The following is a 20677-nucleotide window of genomic DNA, read 5'->3' on the forward strand; positions in this document are numbered from 1 at the left end:
TACTCTTGCTAATTTCGTGTTAATAGAGGCTATTGCAGTTAACCATATATTTAACCTGTTTTTTGCCATTACATTATCCTTATGAGTCCTGAATGTTTTGTTGTTAGTTTGAGCATTAAACTTTAACTTGTAATTTTACCTAACTCTTGTTTTGAACCTGGAACTTTACGGGACAGTAGTGATTTTTAGTATTCTCACTTAAAGTGTACATCATCTTTCTCTGTTCCGTAACACACTATATACTGTTTTCGATATTATTAGTCTGAGTGGTTATGTTGGGTACCAGTAACGTCAGTATATACTTATAATGAAAAAAAAAATATATATATATATATATATATATATATATATATATATATATATATATATATATATATATATATACATGTCGGTGTCACTTTAATGAAGCTTAGAGCCGATGGTACAGGAAAAAGCTATTTATTGTATAATGTAACAAATGTTCTTTTACAGTTACATAGTATACCTACTGAAAGTAACATACTTAAATAAAAGGCAAAAAATGTGGCCTACCATTGATATATACTATATAGATTTAATATATTTTCAGTGATACCTGTTTAAGATACGTATGAAAACGAAAGTAAAACTGAACTGGGGCTTACTTTTAAAGGCTATTTATACAACAGCATTGTTTTTTCCATTACCTGAAACTGAAAGTAACATACTGTTACGAAACAATAACGTAGTAAGAATTAGTCTGAAAGAGAGAGTGAGGGAGAGAGCGGGAGTTAGAGACGGGGATAGAGGTGTGTGTGTTGTGTGTGTGTGTGTCAGCATTGCCTACATCTAGCTGACATCCTTATTTACCTTTACTCAGTTTAAATGATAGATAATTAACTAGCAAATTCCTGTCTAATTATTGCACATTACAAATAAATAATGATTAATAAATTACTGATGAAATGTTGAACAAACATCATTAATTGACACAACTGACGAAAGTATTATTTTTCGTCATTAATAAATACAACCAAACCGTCGGCATATCTGTATGTACTCACCGATTCCGGACCTGTATTCGTCGCGTGATGATGTATTAATCTTCAGTGACAACTGGAAAGATCACCTATGCCATGTCAGTAAATTTCTTGAGCGTTTAGTTCAGGCTAATCTTGTAGCTAATTTATCAAATTGTGAGTTTGGTCAAGCTAAAGTTCAGTACCTTGGGTACGTAATTGGTGATGGACATGTTGCACCGCCAGGAGCTAAGGTTCAGGTTATAAGTGATCTTCCCAGACCTAAAAGTAGGAAAGAGCTACAAAGATTTTTGGGAATGGTAGGTTATTACAGGAGATTTGTTCTTAACTTTTCAATTCTTGTATCACCACTTACAGACCTACTGAAAAAGGGAGTTGAATTTGCATGGACCGATAACTGTGAATCCTCTTTCAACAAACTTAAAGCTATCCTATTAAGTCAGCCAGTGCTCGCTACTCCAAATTTTGCTAAGCCTTTTAAGATGTCTGTTGATGCAAGTGATACAGGAGCTGGGGCTGTTTTGCTGCAAGAGGATGATCAGGGTATTGAACATCCTGTATCTTATTACAGTAAGAAGTTCACTCCACCTAAAAAGAACTACTCAACTATTGAGAAAGAGCTTTTGGCCTTGATTTTGGGTTTACAGCATTTTTCATTTTATTTGTGTTCTGGTTTTGACCCCATAGTCATTTATACCGATCATAACCCACTGAAATTCCTTAGTAAGTTTAAAGATAAAAATCAGAGATTGACAAGATGGAGTCTACTTCTTCAGGAGTATTCATTAGACATACAACATGTCAAGGGGAAAGAAAATGTTATTGCAGATTGCTTATCTAGACTTTAGACAGATTGATTTAGAGTAATAAGAAATTTCCTATGTAAATTTCTTTTTCTTTGTGGGGAGGTGTTACATAGCCTATGATTTCATCATCCTTTGTGTAATTTTAACGTACAGTGTGCTGCCTGTTTGATCACGAGCGTGTTCTGCCTCAGTCCCCCCCTTCTGCCGTTATAGTAGAGTAAGTCGTCCTTTCTGTTGTTCAGAGCAGGATTGTCAACTCTTTGTCCCCATGGCTTCATTTGCGCGTCCTTCTTACAAGTTGTATCAAGCTCTGCTGGCCCCTATAAAATGAGCTCAGTCTCTGCATCATTGCCACTTACTGTAGATCTGCCCCTCATTTTGTTTACATCTCTGTCCTCCCCTGTACAGTTATTGTTGTGAGTGCTCAGGAAGTCTCCAACCATCTAGCAGCTGTGTAATTTGAGTATAACTGTTGTTGCATTTTTTCTTGTGCTGTGTAGCATAGGGTTAATTCTTAGGCCTAGTGATTTTTTTTTGTGATTTATGTAAAGGTTCTTTTTGTCAGTCATTTTTGATAATATATTGTATCTGTAATAATTTATCTTGCATTAACTGAGCATTACCCAGTGTACTTTCATTTTAACAGGGCTGACTTAGGTAAATTTACTCTTGCTAATTTCGTGTTAATAGAGGCTATTGCAGTTAACCATATATTTAACCTGTTTTTTGCCATTACATTATCCTTATGAGTCCTGAATGTTTTGTTGTTAGTTTGAGCATTAAACTTTAACTTGTAATTTTACCTAACTCTTGTTTTGAACCTGGAACTTTACGGGACAGTAGTGATTTTTAGTATTCTCACTTAAAGTGTACATCATCTTTCTCTGTTCCGTAACACACTATATACTGTTTTCGATATTATTAGTCTGAGTGGTTATGTTGGGTACCAGTAACGTCAGTATATACTTATAATGAAAAAAAAAATATATATATATATATATACATGTCGGTGTCACTTTAATGAAGCTTAGAGCCGATGGTACAGGAAAAAGCTATTTATTGTATAATGTAACAAATGTTCTTTTACAGTTACATAGTATACCTACTGAAAGTAACATACTTAAATAAAAGGCAAAAAATGTGGCCTACCATTGATATATACTATATAGATTTAATATATTTTCAGTGATACCTGTTTAAGATACGTATGAAAACGAAAGTAAAACTGAACTGGGGCTTACTTTTAAAGGCTATTTATACAACAGCATTGTTTTTTCCATTACCTGAAACTGAAAGTAACATACTGTTACGAAACAATAACGTAGTAAGAATTAGTCTGAAAGAGAGAGTGAGGGAGAGAGCGGGAGTTAGAGACGGGGATAGAGGTGTGTGTGTTGTGTGTGTGTGTGTCAGCATTGCCTACATCTAGCTGACATCCTTATTTACCTTTACTCAGTTTAAATGATAGATAATTAACTAGCAAATTCCTGTCTAATTATTGCACATTACAAATAAATAATGATTAATAAATTACTGATGAAATGTTGAACAAACATCATTAATTGACACAACTGACGAAAGTATTATTTTTCGTCATTAATAAATACAACCAAACCGTCGGCATATCTGTATGTACTCACCGATTCCGGACCTGTATTCGTCGCGTGAGTAGCGAGGAGCGCGGTAACGTGTGAATACGGCCAAAAAGTAGCGGCGCTCTCAGTTCCGCTACTGACTAAAAAAAGTAATGGCGTTACCACCATCGCTATTAAAATAGTAGCGCCTCTATGTAGCGCTACTACTAATAGCGAAGCTACTCCCAGCTTTGAACTGCAGAACGATTCTATTTTTAGCCATGCTCGTGGTGTGGGAGCGCGAAGTTGCGACTCTTTTTGAACACTAGTGTAGGTCTAGTTATTTGTCTCTTAGGATTTAGTATAGGTTAGTGATTTGTCTGTTAGGTGGTTAGTTTTAGGGTCTTTAGATTAGGTATTTTTGATTATAAGTAATATAAGGTTAAAAATATAAAAAATAATAAAAATAAAACTACAAAAAAATAATAAAATAAAAATTATTATACATATATGTACGTGTGCATGAAAGTGTGTATGTTCATATGCATGGATGTATGTATGTATGTATGTATGTATATATATATGTTTGTATATATATATATATGTATATATGTGTCAATATATATATATATATATATATATATATATATATATGTATATATGTGTCAATATATATATATATATATATATATGCCTTAATGACCAGAGGCTCCGGCCTCAGTGGTGGATAGGCAAAAAAAAAAGAAAACGACTCAACCTCCTCATTGCTAATCGGATCTGACCCTCCACTTTATTCTCCTGTGGCAGAGTCTGACCTTGGAGGACTTGCAGTTTTCTCATTTAGGACCGACAATTCAACTCTTTCGCTCCCTTTTCCAAGCATGGGCACAACGATAACGTAAAAAATAACTCGAAACTACCTTAACCCGCCCCGTCCCGACGACGTATGGGTACGTCACCACGATTTGCATTTGCCAGTCCCGGCGACGTACCAGTACGTCGTGCAATTGCAATGTGCATAATTTCGACAATTTTTAAATTTCGCGCTTGATTTGCGGTACGTACCCTCGCCTGACCTTCCCCTACCTGCCACCAGGCGGGGACACTCAGCGACCCCGCGCGACCCGCGCTAGCCCGCCGCTCGTCCACTCACCTGGTAGCCACGGTCCTGCTCAGACATGGCTAAGAGAGGTCTCTCAGAGAGCGAAATTCAAGTCGCCCTGGACACCTTTACCGGCGACAGTGATTCCCCACTGGATGACAAGGAGATGGACAAAGATTATGTGCAGCCAGACGAGGAAGAAACCACCAGCAGTGACGAGGAAGTTCCGTCACCAAGGAAACGGCAGTACGTGACTTACCGTGCTGCTAGAGAGGGGCAGGAGGCAAAGAAGGCACGTGGTATGTCATATCCCTATCCCCAGCGTGCCTTGGAAGCCGAGGTCGAGGTCGAGGACGAGGACGAGGACGAGGACGGAGACGTGGACGTGCTGCCACGTGGTATGGGCGGGAGGTGATTACACATCGTGGCCCAGAGCGCACACCACGTCGTCTAAGCAGGTATGGGCCAAGCATTCTGTTTGGGGCGGTAGGAAGTGAAGTGGAGGGAGTGGGGAGTGAAATGGACATTCCTGGGATTAGGGAAAGTGAGAGTGAGGTGGGTGAGTCATTGCTCTCCCTACGCAGTGTGAGGCGGCAGAGTGGATCACGTGGGCCAGTGCGGGTGCGTTCCTTATCACGTGGGGTTGTGAGGGAGGGGGAAGGTGGGGAGGAACCACTCCAAAGCACGTCTTATGCTCCCCAATATCCCCTAACACGTGGTCGAGCAAGGTTGCGTGAGAGAGCACGTGGTGTGGTAATGGAGGGGGAAGGTGGGGAGGAACCACTCCCCAGCACGTCTTCTGCTCCCCAATATCAAACTATTTCATCCCCACAGCCCCCTAATGTTCCTCAAGGCCGTAAGGGTAAGGGAAAGGGAAAGGGTAAAGGCAGAGGGAAGAGGAGTGACAGTGGGGGAAGCCCTCCGTATTCCCTTCTCCCCAACCTCCCCAACCAGGATCTCCTCCCCACCCAGACGAAGGCGGTGATGGGGACGAGGGATTTGTGTCGTGGGATTGGGAGGATGGGAGTGATTTTTCTCCCCTCATTCACCCCTTCACTGAGCAGGGGCGATCTGGCTGCATTGCACCAGGTATTCACTGTAATTCAAGCAGGTTGGATTTTTTCCACCTGTTTTTCAGTGAGGCCTTCGTTGATCAGATCGTGCTTCAAACAAACCTGTTTGCAAGCGGCCAGCGGCTAGAAAGTAAAAGATTGGGAACAAGGAGTAGGCATTCAATGATTTATGATTACCCTGTCTCCATTCCAGAAATGTTCTTATTTTTTGCCCTTGTCCTTTTGATGGGTATAATAAGAAAAAATAGAATTCCTGCTTACTGGACTAGGGACCCTGTTATGTTTACCCCCATATTTGGTCAAGTGATGAGCCGTAATCGGTTTCAACAAATTCTAAGTCGCCTCCATTTTTATGATGCTAATGACCCTGCAAATACAAACAACACGGACAAAATGAGGCGAATTAGGCTGGTCTTTGATCACCTCAGGCAAACCTTTCGATCCTCATTCTATCCCTATAGAGATCTCGTCATAGACGAGAGTCTCGTGTTGTGGAGAGGCAATATTTCATTCAGACAGTATATACCCAGCAAAAGGCACCGTTTTGGGTTCAAGATCTTTGTTATGTGTGACTGTAGGACTGGATACGTGCAAGACATAGTCTTGTACACCGGTGCACAGACAGACATAATAGAAGATCGAAGTATAGGACTTTCTGGAGCAGTGGTAAAGACGATGATACAAGACTACCTTCATCGTGGTCACGTTCTCTACCTCGACAACTGGTACACTAGCCCTCTTTCTCGCTCGTTATCTTCACAGACATGAAACGGGAGTATGTGGAACCGTAAAGGTGAACCGGCGTCACATGGTCAAGGTAGGGCGGAAACTTGCAAGGAGTGAGGTTGTCTTCTTCAAAGCAAACAACATCCTTGCAACAATGTGGAACCACAACAGAGAAGTAAGCCTCTTGTCCACGGTTCACCGCCCCTTGATGCACCGTACTGATTCTGTTGATTACCATAGCGAGAGCAGGCGTCGTGTTTGGAAACCTGAATGTGTCATGGACTATAATATAAACATGCGCCTCGTGGACCAGTCAGACTCCATGATATCGACGGTAGAGTGTGCCAGGACCACGATGAAGTGGTATAAGAAACTGTTCTTTCACTTGCTAGATATCACTGCTCTGAATTGCCACCACCTTCACGCCATGACCACAGGAGTTCAGGAAACCTTTGAAGGGTTTGTGAGGGAGCTCACACGAGAAATCTTTGCAAAATATGCGGTTGAAAGGCCCCAACAGCGCCCCCGCACTGCCCCTATTACCCACACTCCCCAGAGAATATCCGCCCGCCATTTCCCCACTCCTATCCCGCCCCAGCCCAACAGACCTAGGCCCCAGCGCAGGTGTCACGTGTGCAGTAATTCCCAGGTGCGACTCACGACACAGAGGAAGGACACCCGCTATGAGTGCGTGCAGTGTGACGTGGGTCTGTGTATTCACCCATGTTTTAGTGAATACCACACGTTGCTGCAATTTTAGCATGGTGTGATTGCGAAAGGACGCAGAAATTATGATGTAAATGCGACAGACAGACGCTCTGTGAAAAAATCAGTCATGTGGATCGCCAAATATTAGTATAAAGTGCCTACGGGTAGAACATAAGTGCAAACATTGGGTGTAAGTATATAAATCTGCCCTAAGTTGAAACTTACATAGAGAGGGTTGTTTGATGCGATATTCTGTCGCTCAGTGCAATAAATACGGCCCCTTATTATATATTTTCTATTATGTGACATTCTTACTGGTATAATATAAGTTCAAATTATTGTATATGATGATGTATTTCCTAAGTCAAATATTCATAGCGTGTCTATAAAGATAAGATTTCCTGACGCCTAGTCGAATGAATAAGGCACGTATTAGTCAAAATAAAAGTCAGCAAGTGATAAAGTGAATAATTAGTATATAAGTGTGTGCGTGAATTAGTATATAAGTGTGTGAGTATTATGTATGACGTAACATTCCTTGCGAGGGTATTTTCAGGCGATATTCTCACGCTCACTTGAATAAATAATGGCAGTAAGTATGTACAGTGCATTGGAGGGGTGTAAACGTGTGTAATGTAAGTGGGAAAATATAATTGGAGTGAATAAATAAAGTAGATGATGAAACACGAGTGTTTGAGATCGTGGTTGCTACGTGAATAGGCGCTAGCATATCGCTAAATGCCCTCGTAATGAATGAAAATAATTGAAAACCTTCACAGTGGTGGGGGGAAAGGTTCTATGTAAATGGGAAAATAATTAGAAAGTGATAAAACAATTTGGTATGTTGAAATACGAGACATAGCGAAAGTGCGCTTACTAAGCTGATGTGCGCTAAACTTATGCTGCATGTCATCAAAATGAATGAAAACATCTGAAATCACTTACAAACAGTTGTAATTAGTAAATTGTCATTGAAACAGAAGTATACAAGTAGAAAAATGATCGGTAGACTCATAACAGAAATTTAGCAGATAGCATGATACGACTCGGACCTAACTCGCTATGCTCGCGCGATGGTACAATGCTTATTTTTCCTATATATGTGTCTGAAATCCATTATATTGTTACTGTTATTGTTTATTAGTACAAATTCAATAAATGTAGAGGTGTTGTGTGTTGTTTGTCCCATTACTCCTTACCATAGAAAACGTTTACGCATATCCAGCCCATTACAGAATACGATACCTGCGGGGGGAAACCGCACCTGTATAGACCACTTATAGACTGCAGAGACAACTTTCTTCAAGATTTTCCATAGTTTCTCGACCTAAGCGGAAGTTTCATAAGAAAAAAAAATTTTCCAAAAAGGCTCGGGACTGGGGGATGTCATAGGTGCGGAAAGGCTCGGGACGTGACGGGTTAAACATATTTTATATCAAAAAGGTGAAAAAGTATTTATAACAATTTTTTTCCCAGCCATTCCTAACAGATTATGTACTGAAATCATTCGATATCATCATATCTCATATATGCACAACATATCAGTACCATTCGTATTGTTTTGGGAGGTAAAATAAAATATATCACCTGCCCAGTTGTGTTGCGGCAGTCCCCTGGGCGTCGATATCGGTTGCCGATATTTCTGCAACTTCCGCACTCCATTGCAAGCCATAAAATGCGTCTAGGAAACTGGGGTTTGCACTGTTAGGTGCAGCTGAACTTTCTCTTCAATATGGCAAGATTTTTTTTTTTTTTTTTGAAACTTCAAAAAATGGCCCCGTTCTCGGCTTGGTGTGCACGGAAAATTCCAGGCCTTCGGCCACAGAGGGGTTAAGGGTGCCGCAGTGGAAATTCTGGGCCAGATGGCAGTGATGGAGAGGAAGAGTTATCATTCCCTAGCAGAGTGCTGGAGTGCAGATATGGAACCATGTAACAGAATGAGGTTTACAGAGCAGGATTCTGTAGCTGTGTACAGGCTCAAGGAGAATCCCTACAGCAGCTTGCTTATGACCTGGAGAGTATGGCATACAAGGCATACCCTGGAGGTGCACCTAACCTGTTGGCTATTCTTTTGAGGGGCTAGTTCATCAATGTTCTTGACAGTGCATAGTTGAAAGTGCAAGTGAAGCAGGCACAACCAAGAAACATACATGAAGCACTAGCCTGGGCTCTAGAATGTGAGTCCTTCGTCAGGTCCAGTATGCCTACTTTTCAGACAGGTCATAGTGCAGGATTCAAGGAAAGAAAGGTGCATGTATGGGAAGTGGAAAATTTTGAAGGTGCTGGTACTGTGAAAAGCTAAGACATTGGAAAGTGGATTGCAAAGTGGAAGAGAGAACAGAAGATCAGAAGAGGTTGCTGGTTCTGTAGGAAGCTGGGACACAGAAAGGTGGATTGTCACAAATGGAAGAAGGAGCAAGAGCAGAGCAATGCAAGGAAATCCTTGATTGCAACAAACGGTTGTTGGACATGTGGTGAGGTGGGACACTTCAGGTACGAGTGTCCAGTTGAAATGGATGAGGGGAAATTAGTGAAGGCTGGTGACGAGAGGCAAGAGCCAGCCAGTTTTTCCCAAGAAGCCCCACCACTGAAGAAATGTAGGAGAACCTTGATGAATACTGTGCGAGAAGACGGAAGAACAGACGGCAAGAAGTGCAGTAGGAATGGGAATTTTGGCAAGAAATGCTGCCATATGGTTGTGACAGGGCCAGCGTCAGATGCAGAAGACCTGAAGAGGATGCAGCTCCACAACCAGTGCTAGAGTGGCTGCAGCAGACTACAGTGTGACCATCATGGGAAGAAACTTCCAGGTTAAGCCCTGCAACCAAGAGCTAATGGAGTCAGTGGGACTTTCTTCATTTGAACAACGGACTACTGGAGCATCAGTGAGAGACAGCCAAAGCCCTCAGCAAGTATTGGCAACTGATGGTTCCGAAGATGACATCCAAGATCTTGGATGAGTCCCATAACTTGGGCACCTGAGAGTGAGGAAAACTCTAAGCCGGATGCGACAGAGATTGTACTGGATTGGCATGCATCAGAATGTTGAAGAGTGGTGTCGGGCCTGAGATATGTGCTTTGCCAAGAAGGGACCTAAGAAACTTGGTTGTGCCCCTCTCCAGCTGTACCAAGCAGGTGCACTGATGGAAAGGGTTGCAGTAGACATTGCTGGACCTCTGCCACACACTGAAAGAGGGAACTGGTATATATGTGTCGCCATGGACTGCATCATAAAGTGGCCAGAAACCTATGCTATCCCCGACCAAGACGCTGCAACTGTTGCTCAGGTGTTGGTTGACCAGAGTTTCTGTCATTCTGGGATGCCACAAGAGCTACATTCATACCAGAGAAGAAAATTCAAGTCTGTTGTGTTTCGTGAATGCTGCACAGTCAGATAGAATGGTGGAGAAATTCAACTGGACACTGGGACAAGAACTGGCCAAGTACTGCGTAGAAGGGCAAACAGAATGGGACCAGAAGTTACCTGCATTGCTGATGACATGCCGGTCTGCATCCCATGAGTCTACCGGCTACACCCCTGCAAAACTGATGTTGGGCCACAAGTTATGCTTACCTGTTGACCTGATAATGGGAAGACCACCTGGTGAAGAGCTGCCTACAGACACCACTGGCAATGCGAAGCATCTTCATGAAAAGCTGACTGAGGTACATCATCAGCTGCAAGGAGTCCTCAAGTTTTCAGGAGAGATGATGAAGTGCAAGTATGATGCCAAGGCAAGTGAGGTGAGCTTCAAGGATGGTGACCAAGTTTGGTTATACAATCCTCAGCGAAAGAAGGGACAGTCGCTGAAGCTGCAGAGCCCATGGGATGGGCCTTACACTGTGTTGGACCGCCTATCAGACGTAACATATCGGATTCGGGGAGGCAGGAGGTCTCGCCCAAAGGTGGTGCATGTGAACCATCTCCTGCAGTACCATGGGCCAGGACAGTACAGCTGGAATGTCTCTGAGGAATTGTTCTCTTCTGCAGCCGAGGATGTTGAGGAGGATCATGGAGCTGAAGTGCAAGAGGATGATAACAGTTTCCCAAGAGAAGAAGTGAATCAAGAAGAGGACCAAGACCTTCCAGAAGTGGACTGTGTGTAGGAGCAAGGACGTCATTGGAAGCAGCACAGAAGAGAACCTGATAAGTTGAAGGATTTTTTAGTGTATAGTTAGATGTTTCTTTACAATTAAGGTTTATATTTGTATAAATTGTGTAGTTTTGTCAGGACAAAAAACTAGGGAGGGTGTAGTGTTATGAAGTAAGATTTGCAAGTTATGTAGCCGAGATGTTCCTCAATGTTTTCCGATGTTTACGGTAGCTAGCTCCGGTATGAGTCAGAGTTTCCAGTTTGCCTGCTGTTTTTGAACGTAGTTATTTCATAAGTTATGCATTAATTTTTCTGCTCTATTTTCTTTATAATGTTTTATTTATGTGATTGCTTGTAAAATTATGTAATTTATTTAGGGTTGTATGCTAAATAATTTACAGTGTTACGTAATGTAAGAAAATTCTGGCATGTTTTGTATACCTTTGCATTGGCAACAGTTATTCTCATAGAATGTAGAAGTTTCTAGGGTAATGCAAGCTTATATAAGGTAGGAGAAGAGACTAGTTCAGTTCAGTCAGTTTTCAGTTCAGTTTGTGGGTAGTGCAGTGTCAGGGCACTGGAGTTTGCATGTTATTGGTGCTTGTGAAAACAGTGAAGTGTTGTCAACCATTAAGTGTAATAAGTGAAGTGTTGTGAAGCACTTTGAACTTTAACTTATCCTTACTCATCGACGGGACCACTTGGAGACGTGGGGATACTTTCATTTGAAAGAGGAGGCGTTGATGATTCTTACGAGTATGTGTCTTTATTTTTTTCTCTAGCTGTTATAGTTTGGCAGATATTAGGATTCAAAGTTAGGGTATTGTTTTCCATCACGGATATCCCCGTAGGGAGGAGCGTGCAACATCAGAAAACCCCCAGCATGTAGGGACTGTGGAATGTAATGCCATCTCTCTTTGAAGAATACCTGTGTCCATTTTTGCATCTGTAAGCTGTACAGTGGACCATGGTACTATAGTTTCCGAACTGAGAGGTTAATTTCAAATGGGTCGGGTGTCAGGTAAGGTGATTCAACATGGTTGCCACTACACCAGAGCCGCCCAGGCGGTGGACCAACAAACTACACGGCGCAGCCCATGGGGTAGCCCCTCGATGTTATGGGGCTCAGTGGTTTCGAAGTGTATTGGCCAATGATATGACAACACTGGAGCTAGACCTTCATACGGTTTAGTAAACATACGCTTTCATAAATTCAATCTCAATTTACATCAGTTACTGTACTTCATTTGCTCTTCCAAAGTTATTCATAATATGCGAGGATATGTGAAGAAGCTTTTGAGATTAGTTTTGAAGTTACTCTGTGTTGTGGGGTGACTGTTGTGAAGATTTGATCCTATCCAGATATTCTTGATTGTTGGTACATGAGCTAATTCAGTTTTGATTTTTGAATGTACTCACTTCGATGTACTCCCTCAATTCAATGCTTAACTTGATTCATTCGGTATTTAACCTCAGTCTGATTATTTTAATTTCATCGTGGTTTTTACTAGCCCTTTGACCAACAGCATAACAACAGAGGGCTAATATGCACGAAGTAAGCGGTTTGTCCTCTGCCGTGCCCCTTTGCTTATACTTATTGCACGTTAATAATATTTTTGTTATTCATTTAATCTTCGTTGTATCAGTACTAAAGAGATATAAAAACATGAGGGAACTGTAAGGCGTAGTATGCAAAATAAACGGGCATATTAGAAACCCCCCTAATATCACAGTAACAATAACACGTGATCACAGGTAGGTCTACTAGACATTTTTATACACCCTGGCATCTGGAGACAGAAACTAAAAGAATGAAAACAGCATCAGATTGAAGGGATTACAATGTAACATACAAACAAAAAAATCACTTACAGATATGTAAATTGATATTCCCTAATAATGATTAACCAACCATGGAAGACTCCGTAGCACTGTTCCCTTAGTGATTTATTTTGCATGTTTTTCCAAGCTTATCTCATGCATGTATTTTATATTAATTTATTTTGAAGATATCTTCATCAAATAACAGGTAACACGTTAATGTCATAAGACATTCAAAACATGTCACCGAAGATATGTTATACCGAATTCTCCTAAGGTAAGGAAAACGCGTAACAATAACAGTGCGTCAGGCAGATTCTCCCTCACCATTTTATAATATAGTACTCACTACCGAACAGTATGAATCATTAGCACGTCTTGGCGATATACATAGCACTAAATATAGTATCCTATCGTTGTCTGATTCCCCCCTTCTCTCTCTCTCTCTCTCTCTCTCTCTCTCTCTCTCTCTCTCTCTACCGTACTTGTAGTCGAAAAATCCTTATGGCTGTAGGTGAAGCCTAGAGAGTGAAGAGATTTCAGTGGTGAGCAGAGATTCTTCAATCTGCAGCAGTGTAAGCAAAACTTGTAGCAGCACAGAAGTTATAGAAGTTACTGTCAGGCTGCCAGGAGTAATGAAAGTGTTGATGTGAACCGCATCAAAGAGGGACATGTTTAACAGGGAAGTCTTTTCCACATATCTGCTCAGGGCCGGCCCTAGGGCGATGCGAGTTATGCAACCGCACTGGGCCCCGCGCTCCCCCCCCCCAAAAAAAAAAAAGACCTTTGGGGGCCCCACGCCTCACGAGCGGGCCCCTGATAGAGCATAATGTGGCTGCGCACATGACATGTCTGCAGTTGAGCGGGTCCCTTATTGAGCATTATGTAGCATGCACCAGCCACACGCCTCTTTCATAGTGTTCATTAAGGGCCCCGCTCTGCCTGACTTTAGGTGTGTGACCCCTGCAGATTTATCACATTCTTCCTCATGTTTATCTCTTCAACACATTTTCAAGAAGTGTGTGGTTTTTCATGGCTTGACTGATTGCCTTGGTAGTGTTGTTTATCAGAGGTCTAATCTATGAAATTTGTGCTGCATGCATTTTCCTGAATTAAAGAGTGCTAACAGCTTGAGTCCTTTAGCCAAGTGATTTCGGTTGTTGGCCTAGGTTTCATAGTTTTCTTGTGAGATCCTGATCGGGCTTATGAAAAGATTCTGTCAAATATAGTCTGTAAATTTCTATTGGAAATATTTGCCTTAAATAAATGAGTTTCTACTGGGATTATAAGCATCAAGCCTGTTTTCAGTTTGTAGTTACATGAGCTGACTGTGGGTATTGTGACATCCAAGATTAGGAGTTTAGGACCCAGGCCTTTATGTATTTTTGCTGATATCTGTGTCTTTGGATCCATTTGATAACAGCGATGTTTAGCAGTTCTTTTCTGTGACTGTAGTGCACCAGTTGTTAGTGGTTTTGGTTAAGAAATTCCCCGGCCGAAAATCCCTTCATCTTATGCTAACAGCAGTTGAACAGCACTTAATTTAACACTTGTCAAGAAAATCTTCTTGAAAAATTTAAATATTGTTTAAAGAACCTTAGCTCTCCCCCCCTGCAAAAGATGCCGAAAAGAAAGTATGACAATGGCAGAATCTACCTGAGTGGCAGTAAAAAGAGGATGATAAAGGGAGCAAAAGAAAATGAAGTCAAACATCTCAGTGGAGCAATGGAGAAATTTATCATTAAAAAAAATGACACTGAGACCGAAGAGTCAGATTGTGAGTCGATTCCATGGAGGTCCAAGATCTGCCCAGTCTTCCTGCAGCTCCTTCCGTGCAAACTGCTGAACAAACTACATTATCATCTAGCTTGCCTCAGCAGCATACATCAGAACTCAAGAGGAAAGACAGCAGCCTTGATGTTAGCTTTATTGAAAATTATGAGGATCCTGCCTCTTGGCCAAAAATTCTTTCCACAGCTCAGCGAGATTTTCTGGTCACAAGGGGTCCACATAAGTTAGATTTGAACCATGAATTCCCAAAAGATACAGCAGACGGGAAATTTTGAAATTCATACCTGCAGCGCAAATTATCAAATGGAGAGGTGATGCAAAGAAAATGGCTGGTGTATTCAGTTACAAAAAATCAGATATTTTGTTTTTGTTGTAAGCTTTTTTCCAATGTTAATGCCACACTGTCCACTGATGGGTTTCATGACTGGTCGAAGGCTAGTGTGCGTTTAGTTGAGCATGAAAAGTCCACTGGTCACATGCAGGCTAGTGTTCAATGGTTCGAGGCTGAGCAAAGACTAAAGAAGGGTTGCTCTTTGGATTCAATTCATCAGCAGTGAATCAATGATGAAAAGCTACGGCGGCAAAATGTTTTTCAGCGTCTCCTTGCTATTGTTCAGTGTCTCTCAGAACATAACATGGCATTCCGAGGATCTCTTGATAAACTCTTTGAACCTAAAAATGGTAATTTTCTTGGCCTAGTCCAACTGATTGCCAAGTTTGATCCTATCATGCAAGAACACCTGCGACGAATCAAGAGTGAAGAGATCCATGACCATTACCTTGGCAAGCGTATCCAGAATGAGTTGATTCAGCTGATGGGTAACAAAGTCCAGAAGACCAATACTGACCATATAAAGGCCTCATAATACTTTGCTGTTATACTTGATTGTACTCCAGATGTTAGTCATAAAGAGCAGTTGTCTCTGACAATTAGATATGTATCTGATGGCTCCACTGTTCTTGTTGGAATATATGAACATTTTATTGAATTCATTGAGGTGAAGGAAAATACAGAAAAGAGTCTCCTGGATGTTGTTCTTGACAAGTTAGTGACACTGGGTTTAAATTTACAAGATATCAGGGGCCTAGGCTATGATAATGGTGCTAACATGAGAGGCCATAAGTCTGGTGTTCAGGCTCGTCTTTTGGAAATGAACCCAAGAGCTTTCCTTTCATCCTGTGCATGCCACAGTTACAATTTGTTACTGGGGGATATTGTCAAGACGTGTCCAGAGGGAATGACCTTCTTTGGTATCCTTCAAAGGCTGTATGTCTTGTTTTCTGCTTCAACTCAGAGATGGGCAATTTTCTCAAGACATGTTAAGGACTTGACTGTGAAACCTCTCAGTGAAGCCCGATGGGAATCTCGTATTGACAGTGTCAAAGCTGTGAGGTACCAAATTGTTCAGTTTTACGATGCCTTAGTGGATATTGCTGAGGAAACAAATGACCCCAAAGCTCGCAGTGAGGCTATGTCACTATCCAGTGAGCTTAAAAATTTCAAGTTCATTGTTTCCATAGTGTTTTGCTATGGTATCCTCTTTCAGGTCAATCAGGTCAATAAACAGCTACAAGGTGAGGCAGTTGAACTTTCTGTTGCAGTCAAAAGCATGGAAAGAACTATTGCATGTCTGCAAAAATAAAGGACTGATGGATTTGACAATGCTCTTGCAGATACAAAGGAGATAGCCAATGATATGGACATTGAATCTGTCTTTAAAGAGAATAGTATTCATAGAAAGAAACGAACATTTCAATATGAAGCTCAAGATGAACCAGTTCAAAGTCCACAAGAAAGTTTCAGAATTGGATGTTTCAGTATCATCCTTGATAGAGCAATTTCATCCATGGAACAAAAATTCCAGCAGTTGAAGTCATATGATGCTTTGTTTGGTTTCTTATTTTCTTTCCACAACCATACCAAAGCAGAAATGTGAGTGCATGCAGCCAACTTGGAGAAAAGTCTCACCGTAAATGGCACTTCAGATATTGACACTTACATATTAGCAGAAGAAATGGATGCTCTAAAGTCTGTTATTCCAGAGGAGATCGATTTCCATCCCTCTAAATTCTTAAGCTTCCTTTCTAAAAGGAACAGCTATGTAGATTTCCCAAATTTCTGGATTGCCCTGAGGATATTGCTGACTATTCCTGTTACTGTGGCATCAAGTGAAAGAAGTTTTTCCAAGTTGAAGCTTATTAACCCGCCCCATCCCGACGTTTTCTGGGCAGTGGTATGCCCCAGTCCCGACATTTGTGGACCTTTTTTTTTTTTTAGGCTCAAACATTCGCTTTTGGTGAGAAACATCGAAAATTCATAGAGAAATCACTCACCTCAGGTTTAAAATACTTGATCCAGGTGCGAGTACCTCCTTACCTGACTTGGTTTTCTAACAGGCTGGCACCAAAGAAAACGAGTTCTATGGGAGGGTAACTATTTCATTCACTCATAAACAGTATTTATTTATTTACTTGGTACGAATATATATGTAGTACAAGAGTATATTGGTTATCAAACAGTATTATAGGCATTATAAGCATTGTTTCACTCACTAACTCATCACTATTCATAACCTTTTTTTCCCACATTACCTGATCATCATTTCTGACTGTTTCTTTCTCTAATGCTATGTAAACTTTGTCCTCCACATTGTCATCGATTGGGGAATCACTCTGGCCCTGAATGTCTTTATGGGCCAGGTCACTTGTAACAGGTGATTTGCAGAGACAGTGGCGTGCGGGTGGGGGGGAGAGGTTATGCGGTGTAAGGCATTGTCCCTGCTTAGCATCTTGTAGAGGAATAGAGGAAGGTGTCCCGTGTATACGTGCCAAAAATCACTCGCGAAATCACTCGTGAAAATTGAAAATTGTGCAAATTAGAGACCTTGCAATATTGCCGCATTAATTTACGTCTCCAGGATATGAGTGCACATCATGTGAGGACGGGAATTCACGTCTCCGGGACGGGGAAGGGTTAAGACGTATCTGAGGTCAACAATGACACAAGATCGTCTAAATGGCCTAGCCATACATTCAATTGAAAATGAAGTCTCATCTCAGCTAGACTACAATGAAATAATCAGAGACTTTGCAGGCATTAAGTCCCGCAAGATATTTCTCTAACATAACAACAGTTAAAACTGCACTGAAGCAGTGAATGATGTCAAACTGCACAATGAATCTCTTAATCTCAAGGATGAAGGCAGAAATGATGAATATCATCCAGAACATGCTCACTGTCTGTTTATCATTGTATTGGCTGTATACATATATTGTATCTATCGTGCATGTTATATTGTATCTTGTATCTTGTATATTATATTGTATATTGTATCTTATGGGTATTGAATATATATCTATGATATGGTGGCTTAGGAATCTTTGATTTACATTTCTATTTCATAACGAATCATTTGCATTAATGTCTTAGTTCATGCATTAAGCATAACTATAATATTGTGTTATTTTGGGGGGCTTTGGGTTTGATATTCAAAATCAGAGGGGCTACTCTCTGCATTGGGCCCCGCATCTGCTTGGGCCGGCCCCGTATCTGCTGTCTTTGTTGATTACAGGGATTCTTGAGGTTACCTCATTCTTTGTTCATCCTTCATGCCATATGTACTTCTAACTTGCAGGTCAGTTTACTCTGATGGGAGTTTTACTTTCCCAGGTGCCCAAGGGAGAAAGGGCTTTACAGGGAAATTACCAGGATGCTTTTATGACATTTTGTTTCTTCTACTACATCTTGGTATTCTGTTTCCATTAAATTCTCATTCAATCCCGTTCCTTTCCATAAGACTGAAAAATAATAATCCTTTGTCTAAGACACTAACTAAAAAATTTAACTTCCTATTTTGCATAACATCAGTAATCAAACATGTTAATTCTTCTTCGGTTATGTCTTAACATTATGATATATCATTTATGTATTTTACTACAAGCATTCATCATAGGATAACATAGATATAATCAGTGGTGATCCAGGGAAGAAGCCAAAGGGACAGTGCCCCCCAAGTCAAAAGAGGGGCAGGGGCTAAAATATCTTTTGGGCAACCCCCCAAGTGATGGGACTATTTCCCCTATGAGGAAGACTAAATTACTTTCTATGTATTCCAGTGACTGCATAATGTTCCAGGATACCATCATCATTCTTGGCTCCTCAGTGTGGAGACTGGGAGTAGTGGACAACTGTAGTGGCGATACTAAGAATAGTGTAAAAGTGCAGTGAGGGTGACAGCCTCTTCACATAGCTCAACAGGATATGTCCGGGTGTTATGGTAGTGATGCATTCCAGCACATCAACTTTATTAATATTTGGTCATTGCATTACTGTCCAGTGATTATGGCCTAAAAATGCACCTTAACCCGCCCCATCCCGACGTTTTTGGACCTTTTTTTTTTTTTTGGCTCAAACATCCGCTTTTGGTGAGAAACATCGAAAATTCATAGAGAAATCGCTCACCTGAGGTTTAAAATACCCAATTTAGGTACGAGTACTTCCTTACCTGACTGGGTTTTCTAACAGGCTGGCACCAAAGAAAACGAGTTCTATGGGAGGGTAACTATTTTATCCACTCATAAACAGTATTTATTTATTTACTTAGTACAATATATATGTAGTACAAGAGTATATTGGTTTTCAAACAGTAATATAGGCATTATAAGCATTGTTTCACTCACTAACTCATCACCATTCATGACCTTTTTTTTTCCCACATTACCTGATCATCATTTCTGACTGTTTCTTCCTCTAATGCTATATAATCTTTGTCCTCCACATTGTCATCGATTGGGGAATCACTCTGGCCCTGAATGTCTTTATTGGCCAGGTCACTGGTAATAGGTGAATTGCCGATACAATGGCATGCTGGGGGGGGGAGAAGTTATGCGGTGTAAGGCATTGTTCCTGCTTGGCATCTTGTAGAGGAATAGAAGAAGGTGTCCCGTGTATACATGCCAAAAATCACTTGCGAAATCACTGACGAAAATTGAAAATTGTGCAAATTAGGGACCTTGCAATGTTGCTGCGTTAATTCACGTCGCCGGGACGGCGCGGGTTAACCCACCCCGTCCCGTCGGCGTATGGGTATGTTGCAACATTTTGCATTTGCCAGTCCCAGCGACGTACTGGTACGTCGTGCAATTGCAAGGTCCCTAATTTGCACAATTTTAAATTTTTGCACGTGATTTTTTGTACGTATACACGGGACACCTTCCTCTATTCCTCTACAAGATGCCAAGCAGGGACAATGCCTTACACCGCATAACCTCCCCCTTCTCCCCCCCTCACGCCATTGTCTTGGCAATTCACCTGTTACCAGTGACCTGGTCAGTAAAGATATTCAGGGCCAGAATGATTCCCCAATCGATGACAATGTGGAGGACAAAGTTTACATAGCATTAGAAGAAGAAACAGTCAGAAATAATGATCAGGTAATGTGGCAAAAGAAGGTCAGGTATGGTGATGAGTTATTGAGTGAAACAATGCTTATAATGCCTATATTACTGTTTGAAAACCAGTATACTCTCGTACTACATATAAATTCGTACCAAGTAAATAAATACCGTTTATGAGTTGTGTGAAATAGTTACCCTCCCATAGAACTCGTTTTCTTTGGTGCCAGCCTGTTAGAAAACCCAGTCAGGTAAGGAGGTACTCCTACCTGGATCGAGTATTTTAAACCTCAGGTGAGTGATTTCTCTATGAATTTTCAATGTTTCTCACCAAAAGCGGAGGTTTTAGCCAAAACAAAATTTTTCGAAAATACCTCGGGATTGGGGGGTGTCAGAGGTGCGAAATAGTTCGGGACGTGATGGGTTAAGTTGGTCATATATCAAAAATTTTCTCAGGAGGGCTTACAGCGCCCTTCCAGAATCCCCGAGCTGGATAGGCTTGCTTAGCTATCCATCCTTCCCCATTCTGATTGCCCCTCCACCCAAGAGGGACAGCTGGATCCGCCACTGGATATATTGAAAAATAATAC

At 41.2% G+C, this 20677-nt stretch overlaps 1 protein-coding gene across 1 annotated transcript; it reads left to right on the forward strand.

Moving 5' to 3' along the window:
- Window positions 1-12117: 12117 nt before the first annotated feature.
- LOC145392434 (zinc finger MYM-type protein 1-like) lies at window positions 12118-16336 on the forward strand. The gene is made up of 3 exons (XM_080266843.1): window positions 12118-12267; window positions 15290-15512; window positions 15591-16336. The coding sequence occupies exons 1-3, from the start codon at window positions 12118-12120 to the stop codon at window positions 16334-16336; spliced, it is 1119 nt and encodes a 372-aa protein (XP_080122969.1).
- The last annotated feature ends 4341 nt before the right edge of the window (window positions 16337-20677 follow it).

This window comes from Coenobita brevimanus, chromosome 22 (genome assembly GCF_032717465.1).
Source record: "Coenobita brevimanus isolate Jiangsu-jjx chromosome 22, ASM3271746v2, whole genome shotgun sequence".
NCBI lineage: Eukaryota > Metazoa > Arthropoda > Malacostraca > Decapoda > Coenobitidae > Coenobita > Coenobita brevimanus.

Bases quoted from the DNA above. Each gene is read 5' to 3' on its own strand.
- LOC145392434 (XM_080266843.1), top strand. From the start codon at position 12,118: ATGGTTGCCACTACACCAGAGCCGCCCAGGCGGTGGACCAACAAACTA. The intron at 12,268-15,289 runs GTTTAGTAAACA...AATGTTTTTCAG, and splicing joins TGGAGCTAGACCTTCATACG to CGTCTCCTTGCTATTGTTCA. The intron at 15,513-15,590 runs GTAACAAAGTCC...ATTGTACTCCAG, and splicing joins TGAGTTGATTCAGCTGATGG to ATGTTAGTCATAAAGAGCAG.